The 22,945-nt window shown below is 42.5% G+C and overlaps 1 protein-coding gene across 1 annotated transcript; it reads left to right on the top strand.

The window, feature by feature from the left end:
• The first annotated feature begins 2,239 nt into the window (after positions 1-2,239).
• LOC121319156 (gamma-parvin-like) lies at positions 2,240-19,643 on the top strand. The gene is given in 13 exon segments (XM_041256335.1): positions 2,240-2,326; positions 3,560-3,627; positions 3,629-3,660; positions 4,135-4,282; positions 5,354-5,358; positions 5,453-5,568; positions 6,917-6,972; positions 7,128-7,153; positions 12,065-12,120; positions 12,271-12,339; positions 14,327-14,428; positions 15,130-15,202; positions 17,634-19,643. Coding segments are annotated over 13 exon segments (840 nt in total). The 5' UTR covers positions 2,240-2,308; the 3' UTR covers positions 17,705-19,643.
• Positions 19,644-22,945: the final 3,302 nt, after the last annotated feature.

Genomic DNA, 22,945 nt, shown 5'->3' with positions numbered 1-22,945 from the left:
ACTGGCTATGTTATTTCTCATATTGGTTGTTCTGTCTCCTCCCCTTCTTGTCTTTTCAACATGGTGGTATAGTTCCCTTTCAGTGACAAGTCACTGACATGCACAGCTTCCATGTAAAGCCGCAAGAGGAAGTCTGTTTTCTGCACGGTTTTGTATATATATGTATGTATATAACTAAGCTCATCCATTCAGAGCATGAGAGTTTGTCTTGCCTGGCTTCCATGACTCTCAAAGTTGCCAGCAAACTGAAATAATTAACTGTTTTGTTGTGGGTTTTTTTTTTTCAGTTTTTTTCTATGACTTAGTTTCCTTCTTTTCTGACATCACATTTAACTGTTAGAAGGAAGGAATACAAAAACAAAGTTCTCTTTTCTCTGTATGCTAGTGCTGTCTTTTAAAAGGGTAAGTCTCTTTATTTGTGTAATGCTGTGCATCTTGGCTTATTTTAACACAATGCAGGAGCGATATGTCTGCAGTTCACAAGAAGAACGTTGTTGCATTTGCTTAGGTGTTGTCCGCCTGGGTCTTGTTTATTGTTGCTTTTGAAAGGTTGAACTCTGGATGCGATACATGCGATGTGTGGAATGGGTTACCTAGTCACGTTGTTGAGGCAGAATCATCTGGATTCTTTAAGACCCAACTTCATAACGTTCTGAGATCAATCAGCTACTAGGATCAAGATGAGCTTAGATGGGCTGAATGACCTCTTGTTTTGTTAATTTTATGTTCTGGTGTTGTTAACTAAAGCCAGCTTTTTATAATTTTTTGCAAACCTTATTGATGAGAAAATGGAATACTCTTATCAAGACATTAGATGTATTAAAAGTTTATCTGAAACATTATTTGTAAAATCCAGCTGCACAGCGGAAGGGGCGGTGTGGATCAAGCCGGCTGCACAGCGGAAGGGGCGGTGTGGATCAATCCGGCTGCACAGCGGTAGGGGCGGTGTGGATCAATCCGGCTGCACAGCGGAAGGGGCGGTGTGGATCAATCCGGCTGCACAGCGGAAGGGGCGGTGTGGATCAATCCGGCTGCACAGCGGAAGGGGCGGTGTGGATCAATCCGGCTGCACAGCGGAAGGGGCGGTGTGGATCAATCCGGCTGCACAGCGGAAGGGGCGGTGTGGATCAATCCGGCTGCACAGCGGAAGGGGCGGTGTGGATCAATCCGGCTGCACAGCGGAAGGGGCGGTGTGGATCAATCCGGCTGCACAGCGGAAGGGGCGGTGTGGATCAATCCGGCTGCACAGCGGAAGGGGCGGTGTGGATCAATCCGGCTGCACAGCGGAAGGGGCGGTGTGGATCAATCCGGCTGCACAGCGGAAGGGGCGGTGTGGATCAATCCGGCTGCACAGCGGAAGGGGCGGTGTGGATCAATCCGGCTGCACAGCGGAAGGGGCGGTGTGGATCAATCCGGCTGCACAGCGGAAGGGGCGGTGTGGATCAATCCGGCTGCACAGCGGAAGGGGCGGTGTGGATCAATCCGGCTGCACAGCGGAAGGGGCGGTGTGGATCAATCCGGCTGCACAGCGGAAGGGGCGGTGTGGATCAATCCGGCTGCACAGCGGAAGGGGCGGTGTGGATCAATCCGGCTGCACAGCGGAAGGGGCGGTGTGGATCAATCCGGCTGCATAGTGGAAGGGGCGGTGTGGATCAATCCGGCTGCACAGCGGAAGGGGCGGTGTGGATCAATCCGGCTGCACAGCGGAAGGGGCGGTGTGGATCAATCCGGCTGCACAGCGGAAGGGGCGGTGTGGATCAATCCGGCTGCACAGCGGAAGGGGCGGTGTGGATCAATCCGGCTGCATAGTGGAAGGGGCCGTGTGGCTCAGTCTGTCAATTCTGTGTGTGATAAGGCTGTAAGTTCATTGATGGGTTCCGGTAGTCTGCCAATGTCACCAGAGCCCCAGGATGAAATGACTGTTCCAGGTAAAGTTGTGGTGTGTTTATTCATTTTATATGTATACAAGTTACATGGTATCAGGTAAAACACGTGCATAGACCTTCTGCTAAGCATGAAACACGCTTGACCTTAGTCTTGTTTCCACAGACAAAGATCTCAGATTTAAAAAAAAAAAAAAAAATAAATAATTACTAGAAAATGAACAAGGGAAGTGATGGAAAAACTTAACTGTCAAACACTTCTTTTCAGAAGGTTATATTTAGTTGTCAAAAAGAAGGTGTTGGGACACAGTCATGTAATTCACAATGACATGACTATAAATAACCCATTACGCTTTGTAGTTTCAGAAAGAAAGAATATTCTGAAATCTTTGCCCAGGCTTCCTTAGAAACCATCCGTTCAGAAGATGTTGAAGGTTTTTTGGGTAAGTTTTCAGTTCACATGGCATTTCTCGGTTCTTCAAATAAAAGATAATAACTTTTGTTCAGGGGGAAGGACTGCCCCCTGCGCATTACATCATCTACTAATCAATCAGTCGATTAACATCCCTCCACCTCCCCCAGTCCCCACCCCCTTTTGTTTCTTTCAGTTTCCGATTGGCTAAATCACAGGGGAGGGTGGGGTCTATTGCCTCATCCACCCTGCCAGACGGATTTGAGGCTGTATGATTAGTCTGTATCGTACTGCATATCCATCAATAAACAAAAATCACTGTCCTCAAATTCTGTGTATAGAAACTTGCAATTCTCTTAGAATCTCTCTGGTGAAGGGTAAAGCCATGTGCCACTGCAGGGTGGGTATTTAGGCAAAATTTGTTTATTGCATTTACTGTTTGATCAGGCTGCAGGAGGACACGCTTCTGTAATGGGAGCGCACTTAAACATGAGGAAAGCATGGGGGCCTGAAGACTATTGTAGAATAGAGTTGAGAGACAGCAAAACGGGGAAATCCTGTAAAAATCCAATTACAAGAGTTCAGTGTGGTCTTTTAACAAAATGACTGTCACTGCAGCTGATGGTTATTTGTGAAACTCAAGTGTTTTGTAACCAGCCAAATGCAACATGTGCACTTTAGATTGAATCGGTGACCCTATTCATGTTGCTGTCCACACGGTATGGGTCTATAGTGAGGAATGGATACCCTGTATTGAGTGCAGTATGACGAGAAATTGTTCATCAGAGAGGGATGTGGCAGAGAGGGAACTAGGGGCTTGTAGTAGTAGTAATTATAAATAAACTTATAAGATAAGTCTTTCTCAATTTCTTCAATGACACAGTTCTGTGACACAGCGTTTGTGTGACAGGACATTGAGAAAGACGTCTCGTAGGAACGTTTCAGTGTGACAGAATGAAGAGAGAGATGTCTCGTAGAAACGTTTGCCTCCAAATTTTATTAAGTGTATTTTAGCATTACTACAAACACCAGCATTGAGTGTATTATAGCTTCAGATGAAAGAAGGATCTTGCACTGAGCTGACAAAATATTAGGAAAAAGCCCAAGCTTGCAAATGATGGCTTTCTTGTCCTTAAAGAAAACTGCTATACAGTGTAAAGGTCAAGTACGGTGCAGTTAGATAGGCTGCCCGATGCTCCCCCCCCCCCAGCACCTGGCTGGTCTCCTTGCCCATGTCTCTGTATGTGTTTGTGTGTGTTTGCAGTTTCTGATTGACTGGATCAGTGGATCCCTGCACCAGGAGCACATTGTGGTGAAGAGCCTGGAGGAGGATCTTTGATTGGCTCGTACTGCATCACCTCCTCGGTAGGCATGGTTACTTTTACATTGCAATGCAAACCTGGAGCCCTAACTCCTTCTCTACCTGCTCTGAGTGGCATTGCTGAATGCAGATATTCACTGTCTCTCTGGCTGCACAGTACAGTGTGTGGTATAGTGCTGGCTGCCAGTCTGCTCACTGTTGTCACTGCACTTTGCTTTGTCATTCACTTGGTTTGCAAAGGGACATTGACTTGCCTCAGTTCATGGAGAATACTGTAGTACTGCATGTAGAGATTGTGTGGACACTTTCATATTCTTTCATTTCGCTGTAATGGGCTGAAGGGTCTGCTCTCATTTCCTTATGTTCTTCCACTCTTGTGTACCTCACCCCTTCAGCACAAACAAACCAAACAGATGTACCTGCTTTTGACACCATTAAAAGTTCAGTAAGTTCTCGACTAATTCACAGCAGGCCTGCATGTCAAGGTTGTTTGTTTTTTTTTCTTTTCTTTTTGCCAGCCAGGTTAGGGGATGTTCAATTGGACGTAGAAGAAATTGCCCTGACTGCCGCTGCTCAGAAACGTAAGCTCCGTGTTGTAATGGACGCCCTGAAGCAGAAGCTAAGGCTGCCAGAGGAGGCCCTGCAGAAGTGGAGTGTGGAGCCTGAGTAGAACACAATGAGTCTGTATAGACATGGCACACTGAGAGGCACAGTGAGTAGAACACAATGAGTCTGTCTAGACATGGCACACTGAGAGGCACTGTGAGTAGAACACAATGAGTCTGTCTAGACATGGCACACTGAGAGGCACTGTGAGTAGAACACAATGAGTCTGTCTAGACATGGCACACTGAGAGGCACTGTGAGTAGAACACAATGAGTCTGTCTAGACATGGCACACTGAGAGGCACTGTGAGTAGAACACAATGAGTCTGTATAGACATGGCACACTGAGAGACACTGTGAGTGGAACACAATGAGTCTAGACATGGCACACTGAGAGGCACTGTGAGTAGAACACAATGAGTCTGTCTAGACATGGCACACTGAGAGGCACTGTGAGTAAAACACAATGAGTCTGTCTAGACATGGCACACTGAGAGGCACTGTCAGTAGAACACAATGAGTCTGTCTAGACGTGGCACACTGAGAGGCAGGTGTGGAAATAGGACTCCTACTGCAGTGCAGTTTCACCCATTCCAGCTTTCACTAAGCGCTTGATTAGCCACATTGTATAGATAACAAGCTCAGGAGTGTCTTGTTAAACTCATAATGAAACCATGAATCAGGAGTCAAACTGCTATGCAATGGGAGTCTCATTTCCATCCTTGGAGAGGACTTTATTACTTCAAAGTTGTTCCATTTTATTGTGGAAATAAAAACTAACATTACAAAACTAGCAGCAAAACAGTTGAGACTTACTGTAGACTAATAAGAGTTCAATCATTCAGAATGTCTTGAATTAAATGTTGGTGTTTATTTCATGTTTGGCAATTTCTATGAGTTTTTCACTTTTCAGAAAACAATGGTGCTGCTAAAGAATGATTAGCTTTGTGACTTAGATCCTGCACACTGAGGAATCTATTTTTAGAGAAACATAAAAAACCAAGTGTGCATGACAATGTAACACAGGCTTGATCAGACAGGGTGCTGTAGGACTGAGAGCCGACACTGCAGATCATTTGTGTATACCCCTCTGTCTCTGTGTACATGACAATGTAACACAGGCTTGATCAGACAGGGTGCTGTAGGACTGAGAGCCGACACTGCAGATCATTTGTGTATACCATTCTGCCTCTGTGTGCGTGACAATGTATTTGCTTTCTTCCATACCAGAAATCCATAGCAGGGATTTGCTGGCGACCTTGCATCTCTTGGTTGCCATGGCAAAGCATTTCAAACCTGGCCTGGAGCTGCCAGCCAATGTGTCTGTGGAAGTGCTTCTCCTGGAGGTAACAGTGTTCCTTCTCAGTCACACAGGGCTAGATTCTCAGAGCTATTTACACCAAAACATCACAACGAAACACACCCAATCGAGGTCCCAAACCACAGATAAGCACTGCAGATATTTAATGTAGGGTGAGTACCCTGAAGTGGTTTGACAAAAAATAACACAAATTACAATTGAGTAGATAGCTTTGAGAATCTAGTATCTAGTCTCTTAAGCCTCAGAATGACATGTAGAAACATACAGTACAAAGAAGGCTATTTGGTATTGTAATGTAACATTTTGTTTGCAGGGTCTTGTGCAGACTGGGTTGTGTAAGCCACTTACTATATGCAATAGCTGTTTAAGACAGTTTATCATGCTGTTAAAGTTATTCTACATACCCAGATACATTGCTGCCACAGTAACAGCTATAATGGACACAATGCACTAGAAAGACATTTACTCCAGGTCAGCATCAGTGTTATTTCTGTTTGAAGGCAAACGGCACCATTTTCAATTAAAAACCAATAAGAAACAACATCAGACTACTTGCAGGCTGCTAAATGAAATGCCTGATTGGTTTATTTCTTGTTTGATAAGATTGTCGGGGACGTTTTTACTTTCTGAATAGTGCTATATTTTGGAGTAAATAGCTCTGAGATGTGTTTCACTTGGATTGTGTCCTGTGCTGATTCCAGACCCCAAACCAGTACAAAACATGCCCTGAGAGCCAAGCTGCTGCTGCTGCTGGTGCTGCGGCTGTGTTTGACTAAAGCAATGCTTTTTTATTCTCTAGGAATTACAAGTTTAAAGTTTCCTGCCTTCTTTCATGTCTGCTTTACCTTTAACTGCGGATCACGTGAAGTTGAATCCCTCCTTATAAAAGTGCTTGGCTTTATACAGTGGCAAGCACAGCGTTGTAAACCACGCAAAGCACACAGATAGACTGGCAGTGTGGCAGCTGCATTATAAAAGGCAAACTGCAAACAACAGGATCACTGTGCACATTAACTTGGGTCATTTTGTACAAGTATCTTCACTTGTTTCTCTGAATATTGTGTTGGTCTGCAACTACATGCTGACGCATAGACTTGAGGTAATATGAAATATGAACTAACTTTCTGCATGGACAAGAATACTGTTCACTTTAATATATGCTAATAGGATTTCAGTTTGTTTGTCATGGGCATTGACAATACCTCCATTGGAAATAGCAGTTGGCACAGTGATAACCCTCAGATTATTACAGACCTCAGTATAGTTTGTTGTTGTGTTTAAAAAATGTCTCTGAATAGCCTTAAGATCCATTGAAAAGGATGACACTCACAACGAAAAGGTGCCAAGTTTAACTTTTATATTATTCTCAACAGGTTAGCAAAAATGGAATCAAGTCAGAAAAAATTATTGAATACATTACAGACCAAAGGTAGGTGACAGTAAGTAACCATTTTGAAATGTGCTGGTACTGTTCAAGTACAGTGCTGCTGGGGTACAGTCTATGCAGTGAATACCAGGGCGCTGCTGTGTGCATATTGTCTGTTTTTCAGCTTGATCTAATATATTGTTTTCTGTTTTTCTCAGTGTTGTTGCAGAAGAGGACAAGAGTAGTTCGTTTACATTTTAAACACATTTACCATTTAAAATCCAGTCATGGGAACACACATGGAGAGCTGTCCCATAAGTGAGTTTCCTTTTGATTGTCTTTAAGACACAGTTCCAGGTTAAAAAACACAAAACTGCCCTTATAAAAGTTCTCCACTGTAATGTTGTGCCTCTCCCACAGTTATGCTGTGTATTTGCCATAGCTTACCCTGGTTTTCCATGTTTATTCATGTAGTGCAACATACCTCACTATTCTTTACAATGCCTACCACAGTATGGTTTACCATGCTTTCACTGTGCTTTATTACACTTTGCTATGTTTTGCAGTTCATTATTATTAAATATGTGCTCTGTGCAGATTACAAGCAGTTTGCAATGCAAAAGTATGCAGGTAAAAAAACAAAAAAAATCAGGTTGGGCACAACTTCATCATCAAGGGGTAATGACCAAGGAAGTGCAGCACTATCTAAAAGCATGGCATGCAAACATATTTGTAACCTTGTGTAGCCAGCTGCAGCCAATGTAGATCTCACCTGTCTTCAGCGGAACAGAGACTCCAGCCTGACTGGGATTGTGTTTTCTGGGTTGATCTATATCATAAGAACATAAGAACATAACAAAGTTTACAAACGAGTGGAGGCCATTCGGCCCATCTTGCTCGTTTGGTTGTTAGTAGCTTATTGATCCCAAAATCTGATCAAGCAGCTTCTTGAAGGATCCCAGGGTGTCAGCTTCAACAACATTACTGGGGAGTTGATTCCAGACCCTCACAATTCTCTGTGTAAAAAAGTGTCTCCTATTTTCTGTTCTGAATGCCCCTTTGTCTAAACTCTATTTGTGACCCCTGGTCCTTGTTTCTTTTTTCAGGCTGAAAAAGTCCCTTGGGTCGACACTGTCAATACCTTTTAGAATTTTGAATGCTTGAATTAGATCGCCACGTAGTCTTCTTTGTTCAAGACTGAACAGATTCAATTCTTTTAGCCTGTCTGCATATGACATGCCTTTTAAGCCCGGAATAATTCTGGTCACTCTTCTTTGCACTCTTTCTAGAGCAGCAATATCTTTTTTATAGCGAGGTGACCAGAACTGCACACAATATTCAAGATGAGGTCTTACTAGTGCATTGTACAGTTTTAACATTACTTCCCTTGATTTAAATTCAACACTTTTCACAATGTATCCGAGCATCTTGTTAGCCTTTTTTATAGCTTCCCCACATTGTCTAGATGAAGACATTTCTGAGTCAACAAAAACTCCTAGGTCTTTTTCATAGATTCCTTCTCCAATTTCAGTATCTCCCATATGATATTTATAATGTACATTTTTATTTCCTGCGTGCAGTACCTTACACTTTTCTCTATTATATGTCATTTGCCATGTGTCTGCCCAGTTCTGAATCTTGTCTAGATCATTTTGAATGACCTTTGCTGCTGCAACAGTGTTTGCCACTCCTCCTACTTTTGTGTCGTCTGCAAATTTAACAAGTTTGCTTACTATACCAGAATCTAAATCATTAATGTAGATTAGGAATAGCAGAGGACCTAATACTGATCCCTGTGGTACACCGCTGGTTACCACACTCCATTCTGAGGTTTTTCCTCTAATCAGTACTTTCTGTTTTCTACATGTTAACCACTCCCTAATCCATGTACATGCGTTTCCTTGAATCCCAACTGCGTTCAGTTTGAGAATTAATCTTTTGTGCAGGACTTTGTCAAAAGCTTTCTGGAAATCTAAATAAACCATGTCATATGCTTTGCAATTATCCATTATCGATGTTGCATCCTCAAAAAAATCAAGCAAGTTAGTTAGACACGATCTCCCTTTCCTAAAACCATGTTGACTGTCTCCCAGGACCCTGTTACCATATAGGTAATTTTCCATTTTGGCTCTTATTATAGTTTCCATAAGTTTGCATATAATAGAAGTCAGGCTTACTGGTCTGTAGTTACCTGGTTCAGTTTTGTTTCCCTTTTTGTGGATCGGTATTACGTTTGCAATTTTCCAGTCTGTCGGTACCACCCCTGTGTCAAGAGACTGCTGCATGATCTTGGTTAGCGGTTTGTAAATAACTTCTTTCATTTCTTTGAGTACTACTGGGAGGATCTCATCCGGCCCAGGGAATTTGTTTATTTTAAAAGCTCCTAGTCCCTTTAACACTTCTGCCTCAGTTATGCTAAAGTTATTTAAAACTGGATAGGAACTGGATGACATGTGGAGCATGTTGTCAGTATCTTCCTTTGTAAAAACTTGTGAAAGTAATCATTTAATATATTTGCTATTTTTTTTCTTCATCTACGATTTTGCCATTTGTATCTCTTAAACATTTAATGTCCTCTTTGAATGTTCGCTTGCTGTTGTAATATTGGAAAAACATTTTGGAATTGGTTTTAGCTCCCTTAGCAATGTTCATTTCTATTTCTCTCTTGGCCTTTCTAACTTCCTTTTTGACTTGCGTTTGCAGCTCTGTGCCCTCTTTCTGCGTACTTTCTTTTTGGTCCTTTTTTAATGCTCTGTAAAGTGCCTTTTTTCGCTGAATATTTTTTTTAATTGATCTATTAAACCATTTTGGCAATTTAGTTTTACATTTAGATTTGTCTACTTTAGGGATATAATTGTTTTGCGCCTCTAGTACTACATTTTTGAAGAACAACCATCCTTCTTCTGTGGGTGTTTTCTCTATTTTACTCCAATCTACTTCTGTTAGTCTCTGTTTCATACCTTCATAGTTTGCTTTTCTAAAATTGTAAACCTTAGCTTTAGTCATTACTTTTGGGGTTTTAAAAAACACTTCAAATGAGACCATGTTGTGGTCTGAGTTTGCCAGTGGTTCTCTGACCTCTGTTTTAGTTATTCTGTCTTCGTTATTTGAAAAGACTAAATCAAGGCATGCCTCCCCTCTAGTCGGTGCCTTGACAAATTGTGTTAGGAAGCAGTCATTTGTCATTTCCACCATTTCTATTTCATCCTTCGTGCTACCCACCGGGTTTTCCCATTTTATTTGGGGGAAGTTGAAATCCCTCATTAGTATGGCTTCTCCTTTGCTACACGCATTTCTAATGTCATTGTATAACAGATTATTGTGCTCACCGTCTGAATCTGGCGGTCTATAGCATGCTCCTATTATTATGCCCTTTTGAATTTTTGTCCGTTATTCTGACCCATATTGATTCGGTTTTATTTTCTTTGTCCAGGTTTAACACCTGGGCTTCAAGACTGTTTCTTATGTATAGCGCTACCCCTCCACCTCTTCTGTCCTGCCTGTCTTTCCTATACAGTGTATACCCACAAATATTATATTCGTCCCCATCACTCTCAGACAACCACGTTTCTGTAACACCTATCACATCATAGTTACCTGTTAGTGCAGTAGCTTCAAGTTCTAGAATTTTGTTTCTGATACTTCTAGCATTTAGATAAATATATTTAATGGTTGTCTTACCTGAGTTGTTGTTCTTGTTTTGATGTGGTCTCCTTTCTGTTTTTTTTTTTTTTTTGTTGATTTCTCCCCCCTTCCTTTCTAGTTTAAATGCTTCTGAACCTGCTCGAGGATCTTTTCTCAGAGTAGACTAGTTCCCTTGTTATTTAAATGCAGTCCATCCCGTCTATACAGATAGTCCTCGTTGTAGAATGTGGTCCAATGATCAAGATAGGTGAAGCCTTCCCGTGTGCACCACGTCTTCAGCCATGCGTTTTGATTAATTATTTCCAGCTGTCCATATGGTCCTTTGCAAGGTGCTGGTAGTATACCAGAAAATACCACAGTTTTGGTTTTCTCTTTTAATTTCCTTCCTAGCTCTCTGAATTTGTTTTGCAGGGATTTTGGTCTGTCTCTTCCAATGTTGTTTGTACCGATGTGGACGACTACTACCGGGTCGTCTCCTGTTCGTTCTAGGAGCCTGTCCACGTTCTCAGTGATGTGCTTGACCGAGGCTCCCGGAAGGCAGCACACTGTTGTAGTAAGGGGGTCCAAACTGCGAATTGAACTTGCTGTGTTTCTCAATATGGAGTCCCCAACAATCATGACCTCCCTTCTTTTTGCTGTCTGGTCACCACTGTCAATGGGGTCCTGGATGTTGTTCCTTTCATTCTCTTGTTGTTGGTTCTGCTCATCAAAATTCTGAAGTGACTCAAATTTGTTGGTTGTTTTGATTTCTGGTGGTTGTGTTTGACGAAGTTTCTTTTTTTCCCTGCTTCTGCCTACCTGAACCCAGCTGTTCTGACCTTCTATCTCCCTGGTGGCTTTCAGTCTGTTAAGGGTGATGCAGACTTCCATGAATTGTGGGTGTGCCAGTTCTTCAAGATCCTGTTGCTGTCTCACTTCTTCCAGCTCCATTTCTAGCACACTTACTAGTTTATGCAAATCCTGGATCGTGCGGCACTTTACGCACACTTGGTTTAGCTCCGCTGGGTTTTCTCGGATTTCCCACATCAAGCAGGTGTCACAGATTACTGGCTTGAAGACCATGTTGAGGGTTTTTTTTTAAGTTTAGTTTCTTCTGCAGCCGTCAACCTGCTTTCAACCTGCTTCTAAACTGCTCTGTACTTTTCCACGCCTGTACTTCTCCCACTCACTGTCGCTTCCACTCGCTGTCGCTGGGAAGACTGCCTCGTTTAACTGCGTTGTTCTGCTGTGTTGTTGGCTCCTCCCCTCGCCCGTGTCTCAAAATGGCCCTGAATTTGAATCAGCTGCTCTGAGTTTCAGCTTGTTTGTTATCAGAAAAACGCACGCGGCTGTTTGACTTTGAGCTGCTGCTGTGTTTCCCCAGTGTCCTCTGTTTTCTGATTAAAGCAATTCAAGATGCAATTTCTCCTTTCTGCTTCTAAACTGCTCTGTACTTTTCCACGCCTGTACTTTTCCCACTCGCTGTCGCTTCCACATCAGTGACACTCTCTTTGTATTTACTTACAATCAGATCCTATGGATGAGCTGCTGAAACTGGGACTACAGAAAGTGAGCGCAGTGAAGCAGGTACTGGAGCAGGGCACAGCGTGCTTTGTAATGCCTCGTTTAAATCACAAAACTTTCACAGCAGACAGCAGGATTGATCGGTTGACTTGTCTGACTCCTCCTTTCTTCTTTTTGTTAATTTTTTTTTTTTTTTTTTTTTTTTTTTTTAAGGCCATTTTGCACTTTGTGAACAAGAACCTGTCCAACCTGGGTTTATCAGTGAGTAGCATGGACAGCCAGGTTGGTGTGCACTCTCCATTATGCTCCAAGGTTCCTGCTTAGAGTACACTATTCGCATGGACAGCGCAGTGTGGTGCTGCTGTAGGGGGAGCTGTGATACTCGCTATGCTCTAGCCAGCCAGTGTTCCAGGAGAAAGGCTTGTTCCCAGCTAAGGGAAATCCAGTAAATCACATTTTTGTTTAAAGTGACTTCCCCTTTTTAATAGTTGGATGTTGTTTATGGCATGGTTGCAATGGTTCTTAGAATCAGTGTAAAGTTCAGGGCCCCAATGTCTACCATGTACAGTTCCGAAAGGACGTATAGATAGATAGGTAGTATATATATATATATATATATATATATATATATATATATATATATATATATATACACAGCTCTGGAAAAAATTAAGAGACCACTGCAAAATTATCAGTTTCTCTGGTTTTACTATTTATAGGTAAGTGTTTGGGTAAAATGAACATTTTTGTTTTATTCTATAAACTACTGACAACATTTCTCCCAAATTCCAAATAAAAATATTGTCATTTAGAGCATTTATTTGCAGAAAATGACAACTGGTCAAAATAACAAAAAAGATGCAGTGTTGTCAGACCTCGAATAATGCAAAGAAAATAAGTTCAGATTCATTTTTAAACAACACAATACTAATGTATTAACTTAGGAAGAGTTCAGAAATCAATATTTGGTGGAATAACCCTGATTTTCAAGCATAGCTTTCATGCGTCTTGGCATGCTCTCCACCAGTCTTTCACATTGATGTTGGGTGACTTTATGCCACTCCTGGCGCAAAAATTCAAGCAGCTTCGCTTTGTTTGATGACTTGTGACCATCCATCTTCCTCTTGATCACATTCCAGAGCTTTTCAATGGGGTTCAGGTCTGGAGATTGGGCTGGCCGTGACAGGGTCTTGATCTGGTGGTCCTCCATCCACACCTTGATTGACCTGGCTGTGTGGCATGGAGCATTGTCCTGCTGGAAAAACCAATCCCCAGAGTTGAAGAACAGAAGGAAGCAAGTTTTCTTCCAGGACAACCTTGTACTTGGCTTGATTCATGCGTCCTTCACAAAGACAAATCTGCCCGATTCCAGCCTTGCTGAAGCACCCCCAGATGAGTCCAATTTTCAGCTTTGCCCAACACCTGGTCGTCTAATGGTTAGACAGAGACCTGGAGAGGCCTACAAGCCACAGTGTCTCGCACCCACTGTGAAATGTGGTGGAGGATCGGTGATGATCTGGGGGTGCTTCAGCAAGGTTGGAATCGGGCAGATTTGTCTTTGTGAAGGATGCATGAATCAAGCCAAGTACAAGGTTGTCCTGGAAGAAAACTCGCTTCCTTCTGCTCCCATTGAAAACCTCTGGAATGTGATCAAGAGGAAGATGGATGGTCACAAGTCATCAAACAAAGCCGAGCTGCTTGAATTTTTGCGCCAGGAGTGGCATAAAGTCACCCAACATCAATGTGAAAGACTGGTGGAGAGCATGCCAAGACGCATGAAAGCTGTGATTGAAAATCAGGGTTATTCCACCAAATATTGATTTCTGAACTCTTCCTAAGTTAAAACATTAGTATTGTGTTGTTTAAAAATGAATCTGAACTTATTTTCTTTGCATTATTCGAGGTCTGCCAACACTTAATCTTTTTTGTTATTTTGACCAGTTGTCATTTTCTGCAAATAAATGCTCTAAATGACAATATTTTTATTTGGAATTTGGGAGAAATGTTGTCAGTAGTTTATAGAATAAAACAAAAATGTTCATTTTACCCAAACACATACCTATAAATAGTAAAACCAGAGAAACTGATAATTTTGCAGTGGTCTCTTAATTTTTTCCAGAACTGTGTGTGTGTGTGTGTGTGTGTGTGTAATATATATATATATATATATATATATATATATATATATATATATATATATATTATACACTTCTACTCAAAATTTTTTTTACTATCCACCACTAACATCTGTTCTTCCCCTCTCCACCAGTTTTCTGATGGTGTGATTCTGATTTTACTGATCGGGCAGCTGAACGGCTATTTTGTTCATCTCAACAAGTTCTGTTTCCGTCCAACCACCACCGCAGAAATGGTAAAGGAATCATAAAATAGTTTGCGCTGACTGCAACGGAAAACCAATTTCAACCCCCTTCCCATATTAGTAGATACCCAAGCTCCAGTGTCTACCCCATTCCCATATTAGTAGATACCCAGGCTCCAGTGTCTACCCCATTCCCATATTAGTAGAAACCCAGGCTCCAGTGTCTACCCCATTCCCATATTAGTAGAAACCCAGGCTCCAGTGTCTACCCCATTCCCATTTTAGTAGAGACCCAGGCTCCAGTGTCTACCCCATTCCCATATTAGTAGAGACCAAGGCTCCAGTGTCAATCCCATTCCCATATTAGTAGATACCCAAGCTCCAGTGTCAACCCCATTCCCATATTAGTAGAGACCAAGGCTCCAGTGTCAACCCCATTCCCATATTAGTAGATACCCAGGCTCCAGTGTCAACCCCATTCCCATATTAGTAGAGACCCAGGCTCCAGTGTCAACCCCATTCCCATATTAGTAGAGACCCAGGCTCCAGTGTCAACCCCATTCCCATATTAGTAGAGACCAAGGCTCCAGTGTCTACCCCATTCCCATATTAGTAGAGACCAAGGCTCCAGTGTCAACCCCATTCCCATATCAGTAGAGACCCAGGCTCCAATAATGTGCCCGGTTGCTACCCTGTGTGTGGTTTAAAGAGTCAGCAGAACGTTTTAACACATGGACGGTTCATTTCCACAGCTCCAGAATGTGTCTCTAGCGCTGGAGCTGTTAAAGGATCAGGGGCTGCTGCAGCATCCCATGTCACCTGAAGGTATAGCATATGGTTCAATCTGGATGTTTTTATTCATGTATTTTTGTATTATTATTTATGTACGTTATATACAGTATTGTGCAAAAGTTTTAGGCAGGTGTGAAAAAATGTTGTAAAGAAAAAATGCTTTAAAAAATAGACATGTTAATAGTTTATATTTATCAGTTAACAAAATGCAAAGTGAGTGAACAGAATAAAAATCTACATCAAATCAATATTTGGTGTGACCACCCTTTGTCTTCAAAACAGCATCAATTCTTCTAGGTACACTTGTACACAGTTTTTGAAGGAACTTGGCAGGTAGGTTGGCCCAAACATCTTGGAGAACTAACCACAGTTCTTCTGTGGATTTAGGCAGCCTCAGTTGCTTCTCTCTCTTCATGTAATCCCAAACAGACTCGATGATATTGAGATCAGGCCTCTGTGGGGGCCATACCATCACTTCCAGGACTCCTTGTTCTTCTTTACACTGAAGATAGTTCTTAATGACTTTCGCTGTATGTTTGGGGTCATTGTCATGCTGCAGAATAAATTTGGAGCCAATCAGATGCCTCCCTGATGATATTGCATGATGGATAAGTATCTGCCTGTACTTCTCAGCATTGAGGAGACCATTAATTCTGACCAAATCCCCAACTCCATTTGCAGAAGTGCAGCCCCAAACTTGCAAGGAACCTCCACCATATTTCAGTGTTGCTTGCAGAAACTCATTTGTGTACCGTTCTCCAGCCCTTCGGCGAACAAACTGCCTTCTGCTACAGCCAAATATTTCAAATTTTGACTCATCAGTCCAGAGCACCTGCTGCCATTTTTCTGCACCCCACTTCCTGTGCGTTCGTGCATAGTTGAGTCGCTTGGGCTTGTTTCCACATTGGAGGTATGGCTTTTTGGCCGCAAGTCTTCCATGAAGGCCACTTCTGACCAGACTTCTCCGGACAGTAGATGGGTGTACCAGGATCCCACTGTTTTCTGCCAATTCCAAGCTGATGGCATTGCTGGACATCTTCCGATTGTGAAGGGAAGTAAGCATGATGTGTTTTTCATCTGCTGCAGTAAGTTTCCTTGGCCGACCACTGCGTCTACGGTCCTCAGCGTTGCCCGTTTCTTTGTGCTTCTTCAAAAGAGCTTGGACAGCACATCTGGAAACCCCTGTCTGCCTTGAAATTTCTGCCTGGGAGAGATCTTGCTGATGCAGTATAACTACCTTGTGTCTTGTTGCTGTGCTCAGTGTTGCCATGGTGTATGACTTTTGACAGTAAACTGCCTTCAGCAACCTCACTTTGTTAGCTGAGTTTGGCTGTTCCTCACCCAGTTTTATTCCTCCTACACAGCTGTTTCTGTTTCAGTTAATGATTGTGTTTCAACCTATATATTGAATTGATGATCATTAACACCTGTTTGGTATAATTGTTTAATCATACACCTGACTATATGCCTACAAAATCCCTGACTTTGTGCAAGTGTACCTAGAAGAATTGATGCTGTTTTGAAGGCAAAGGGTGGTCACACCAAATATGAATTTGATGTAGATTTTTCTTCTGTTCACTTACTTTGCATTTAGTTAATTGATAAATATAATCTATTAACATGTCTATTTTTGAAAGCATTCTTACTTTACAGCATTTTTTCACACCTGCCCAAAACTTCTGCACAGTACTGTGTGTGTGTGTGTGTGTGTCTAGATATAGATATAGATATAGATATAGATATAGATGGATGGATAGATAGATAGATAGCAGAACTGACTTTCACATCCCTGACAGTAAACTATGTATGCATTAGTAGCCCTGCAGGACATGGTGAAAAGCTAATTAACTAGATTTATTGATCGGAAAAAAATAAGCCTCGCCATCATATACTGTATATAAAAAGTTAGCGGTTTAATTACAGTTCTACGTCTTGCCCTGCAATCTTTTACGTAAAATAGAAATGTGCTGTATTAAAATATGCAAAAGAACAGTCCCTTCTTTAAGTGATGAATATGGTAATGATTCCTCAAAGCAATGACGATGGCAGGGAACTCAAATCTCGTAAATATCAAGCATATTTTAGGTGCTTCCAATATCAGACAAAATCTTCAATTGATAGTTTCTTATTTGTTCCTCGACAAACAATATGTCCAATGATCGGTACTGAAAGGATTTAAATATTGCCTCAGTCCTTTACGTCCTTGCTGTGCACCAGAGTTCTCCTCCTCCTCCCCAGCCTCCACCTGCTTTTTGGCTTCGTGTAACGGGGAGGGCAGCTATCCTGCCCCCTGCCCCTGGCTTCATTACAGACAGCCTCTCCACTTCTCTGCAAGCTCATTTATGTGCAGGGGTGCCTCGAAAGTGTAAAATCTGTATATTGTAGTTGTGTTGTCTAGTCTGCTTTTAATAAATAATCTATCACATGCATTTCCTGACTGAACTGCTTTTCTTCTTTTCAATAGATATCGTTTCCCAGGATGTGAAAGCAACTCTGAGTGTTCTGTATGCCTTGTTTAAAAAATACAAGAACTGAAGAGCTGAGGATTTATGATACAGTCATAGAAGTGCCCCAGTCACTCTGGATCAGAAACACATTGAGAATCATTTTAAACACTGGTACTATTGAAGTGCTGCAGACAGCCCCAGTCACTCTGGATCAGAAACACATTGAGAAACATTTTAAACACTGGTACGTTGGGTCCTCAGAAAACGAACTGCTCCAGTGAACCAACGCCATAGCTTACCAAGATCAAGACCGCATGTACAAAGCTGCACTGGGAGCCTTCGGCAACATGTCCCTGGAAATAATCACTGCACATTCTATATATAAAAAAAGAATCCTTGCCTGATTGGAATGGGCTAGTTGCAAGAGCATTCTTGCTGTCACAAACCATTGTATTATTATTGTTACTCCAGCTGTCTATGCGTTGTGTAGTGTAGTGACATGTACAAACCCATTAGACATGGTAATCTGAACTTAATACGTGATGTGAAAGGGCTGAAACACATGCACAGCACTGAGGGGGTGGGGGGCAGTCTGGAGTATGAAGCATGAAGGTCAGATAATTCCTACTGTCCTCAGCCTGTTTTATGTGCATACATCTTAGCTATGGCAATGCAACATTTGAAAAAGCACCAATTGTTTTGTTATTTAGTCATTTCTAATTTCAGCAGTGCCATGGTTAAAATGTAATCCTAGGGTTTGTTTTTGAAGCTTTACATGCAACATAGGTTCATGTTCTCTGTATTAATTGTGTGTTTTAATACTATTGTTTTATGAAGTTGAACACATTTAACACTAGGGGGCATAATTAGGCTTCTGCTTAGCAATCAAAACAAACCCAGTAACCTGTCTATATAAGCTGTTTGACCTAATTCACAGCACAGTCACTGCATAGCGGGTTATTCACTTTCATTTGCACATATTGTTCTAAGAAAGCAATGGCACACAATGGGTCACTTCAACATAAAGTGGCACACTACACCTGTCAGAGTGATTGTATCAGAGTGGTTGGCAAAGCTAAACCTAATTGTTCTTCTCATCATTCCCATTTCATTCTGACCTAGTTGTGCTTCTCATCATTCCCATTTCATTCTGACCTAATTATTCTTCGCATTTATGAGCTGCTCTATGAAGCTTGGTGCAGATGAACTCCGCTTCATAATTCACGATTGTGGTATTAAAAGCTTTTCAATTGCAATTTTGAATTTGCTAAAGGGGTGTCCCTGAGTGTCTCTGGACTTGTTTACTGTAGAAGTGCAGATCAGATCAGCGCAGCTTTGCTTGACGCTAGGAGCCACAGGCTCTATCATTAGAAATTCAAGCTGAGCAGCTGCACTTGTAACTAAAAAATTTGGAAAAAAATTATGGAAATGAAGCCACTGTCATTAGTCTGACTCCTGAGTGCCAAGGCAGGAATTGAACAAGGGAATAGAGCAGTGCAGCCACGACTTAAACATGCAATCCTAAATCCAAGAAAAAACATTATTTTTCATTTGAAAGGGGACTTGTTTATCAACTGTTAATGACTAGCTTACTAATGACTAATGGGGTTCCCTGTGGGTGCTTTACTCAAGCTCTTGGTTTAGATCTCATGGAACACAGAGTGACCCTAGCCCTCTAGCGGGTGTAAGAGATACCTCATTAATAAATCCTACATAGGAATGGCTTATTGTTTCAAGGTAAGGACCAGGTATCTCTGAAGAACTATACTTTAATTTCACTGGGATCTTCCTGCTTGAAAAAAAGGTTAATTAAAGGGGTATTCATAATTTACAGAGTCTAAAGAGGAAGTTTAAACATTAGCCATATGTTAAGCAGACAAGATATAGGTGTTAGTGTTCATATAGCAGTAAGTGCACATTATCAGATATAGGTGTTAGTGTTCATATAGCAGTAAGTGCACATTAAGATACTGACAACATGCCCCACATGTCATCCAGTTCCTATACAGTTTTAAGTAACTTTAGCATAACTGAGGCAGAAGTGTTAAAGGGACTAGGAGCTCTTAAAATAAACAAATCCCCTGGAACAGATGAGATCCTCCCAGTAGTACTCAAAGAAATGAAAGAAGTTATTTACAAACCGCTAACCAAGATCATGCAGCAGTCTCTTGACACAGGGGTGGTACCGACAGACTGGAAAATTGCAAACGTAATACCGATCCACAAAAAGGGAAACAAAACTGAACCAGGTAACTACAGACCAGTAAGCCTGACTTCTATTATATGCAAACTTATGGAAACTATAATAAGATCCAAAATGGAAAATTACCTATATGGTAACAGGGTCCTGGGAGACAGTCAACATGGTTTTAGGAAAGGGAGATCGTGTCTAACTAACTTGCTTGATTTTTTTGAGGATGCAACATCGATAATGGATAATTGCAAAGCATATGACATGGTTTATTTAGATTTCCAGAAAGCTTTTGACAAAGTCCCGCACAAAAGATTAATTCTCAAACTGAACGTAGTTGGGATTAAAGGAAACATGTACATGGATTAGGGAGTGGTTAACATGTAAAAAACAGAAAGTACTGATTAGAGGAAAACCTCAGAATGGAGTGTGGTAACCAGTGGTGTACCACAGGGATCAGTATTAGGTCCTCTGCTATTCCTAATCTACATTAATGATTTAGATTCTGGTATAGTAAGCAAACTTTTTAAATTTGCAGACGACACAAAAGTAGGAGGAGTGGCAAACACTGTTGCAGCAGCAAAGGTCATTCAAAATGATCTAGACAAGATTCAGAACTGGGCAGACACATGGCAAATTACATTTAATAGAGAAAAGTGTAAGGTACTGCACGCAGGAAATAAAAATGTGCATTATAAATATCATATGGGAGATATTGAAATTGGAGAAGGAATCTATGAAAAAGACCTAGGAGTTTTTGTTGACTCAGAAATGTCTTCACCTAGACAATGTGGGGAAGCTATAAAAAAGCCTAACAAGATGCTCGGATACATTGTGAGAAGTGTTGAATTTAAATCAAGGGAAGTAATGTTAAAACTGTACAATGCACTAGTAAGACCTCATCTTGAATATTGTGTTCAGTTCTGGTCACCTCGCTATAAAAAAGATATTGCTGCTCTAGAAAGAGTGGAAAGATGAGCGACCAGAATTATTCCGGGCTTAAAAGGCATGTCATATGCAGACAGGCTAAAAGAATTGAATCTGTTCAGTCTTGAACAAAGAAGACTACGCGGCGACCTAATTCAAGCATTCAAAATTCTAAAAGGTATTGACAGTGTCGACCCAAGGGACTTTTTCAGCCTGAAAAAAGAAACAAGGACCAGGGGTCACAAATGGAGTTTAGACAAATGGGCATTCAGAACAGAAAATAGGAGGCACTTTTTTACACAGAGAATTGTGAGGGTCTGGAATCAACTCCCCAGTAATGTTGTTGAAGCTAACACCCTGGGATCCTTCAAGAAGCTGCTTGATGAGATTCTGGGATCAATAAGCTACTAACAACCAAACGAGCAAGATGGGCTGAATGGCCTCCTCTCGTTTGTAAACTTTCTTATGTTCTTATGTTATTATGTTCTTTTCAGATATAGGTGTTAGTGTTCATATAGCAGTAAGTGCACATTATCAGATATAGATGTGTGGCAAAGTGTCCGTCCCTGTGTGTATTTTGTGTTATGTTGTGTGTTAATGTTGGTGTATAGTCAGTGGCACACAGGATATAAACGGGTTTGTGTAACCTGAGTTTAAAATGTATATTTGTGTTTTGTCACGAGGATTGCACAGCACTTCACATGCAAGTAAAAAGTAACAATATGTGAGCACGGGGAATTGCACTTTATTAATTCATGTGCAGTTGTACCGCGAGTCCAATTGAATGATTAATTAGCAATCAAGTCTTGGTACAGCTGCATAAAAGCAACATGTTTTCACCCACTCGGGGTTGTTGTGTGTTCGGTGAGTGGAGAACGGGTGTGGAGACAGAGTTAATAATAATAAAATAATAACGTAAAGTAAAATATCAGCTCACGGTGCTGTTTAGTCTACCTGCATCCTCATTGGGCTGAAGGGAGACAACTTGCAGCTCCCATCTCCACCAGCAGAGGAAGAATTCCTGCTGGTTTTGCCTCCAGAGGGAGAGGAGCTGTTGCTGCTGTCTCCAGCGCCAGAGGGAGAGGTCCCACCGCTGTCTCCAGAGCAGGATGGAGAGACACACCAGTCCCCTGTAACAAGGGTAGACTACACGCTGCTCCCACCTCCGTCGGCAGGAGACTACATGCCTCCGCTACCTCTACCGCCAGGAGCAGAGCAGCAAGAGCTGCCTCTGCCCCTGCCACCTCCACCGCCAGGAGTAGAGCAGCAGGAGCTGCTTCTGCCCTCGCCACCGCCACCTTCACCTTCACCTCCACCTCCACCAGCAAAAGCAGAGCAGCAGGAGCTGCCTCTGCCCCCGCCACCTCCACCACCAGGAGCAGAGCAGCAGGAGCTGCCTCTGCCCCCGCCACCTCCACCTCCACCGGCAAGAGCAGAGCAGGAGCTGTTTCTGCCTCCGCCATCTCCTCCAGCAGAGGGTGAATGCATGCTGGGTCCCCGTCCACCAGCAGAGGGTGAATGCCTGCTGGGTCCCTTTCCACCAGCAGAGGATGAATGCCTGCTGGTTTCACTTCCCCCACCAGCAAAGGATGAATGCCTGCTGGTATCACTTCCCCCACCAGCAAAGGATGAATGCCTGCTGGTATCACTTCCCCCACCATCACGAGGAGAGGCGCTGGAGCTGCCTCTGCCTCCATCACCATCAGGGGGAGAGGAGCAGGAGCTGCCTCTCCCTGCACCAGAAGGACCAGGAATAGATGCTGGCGGTCCTCAGCAGCCCTTACATAGGCTGCTGAGGGAAGCATGGGAAGAACTGCCCGGCCGCAGTGGCCGATAAGAGGGCCAACACCCTGACTCCCTGCCTCGCTTTGCCCAAGGATGCCTGCCTCACTTTGCCCAAGGATGCCTGCTTCGCTTCGCCCAAGGATGCCTGCCTCGCTTCGCCCAAGGATGCCTGTCTCTCTTCGTCCAAGGATGCCCGCCTCGCTTCGCCAAAGGATGTCTGCCTGGCATCGTCTGGGGTTGCTTGTTGCTCCGCATCGCCATTGAGGCCATGTGTGCTTTGCACAAGGGGGGTATATGCGGCAAAGTTCCCGTCCCTGTGTGTATTTTATGTTATATGTTGTATGTTAATGTTGGTGTATAGTCATTGGTACACGGGATATAAATGGGTCTGTGTAACACAAGTGTTTAAACTTATTATTTGTATTT

The sequence above is a fragment of the Polyodon spathula genome, chromosome 8 (assembly GCF_017654505.1).
Source record: "Polyodon spathula isolate WHYD16114869_AA chromosome 8, ASM1765450v1, whole genome shotgun sequence".
Lineage (NCBI taxonomy): Eukaryota > Metazoa > Chordata > Actinopteri > Acipenseriformes > Polyodontidae > Polyodon > Polyodon spathula.
This window is presented reverse-complemented; position numbering and strand designations above follow the sequence as displayed.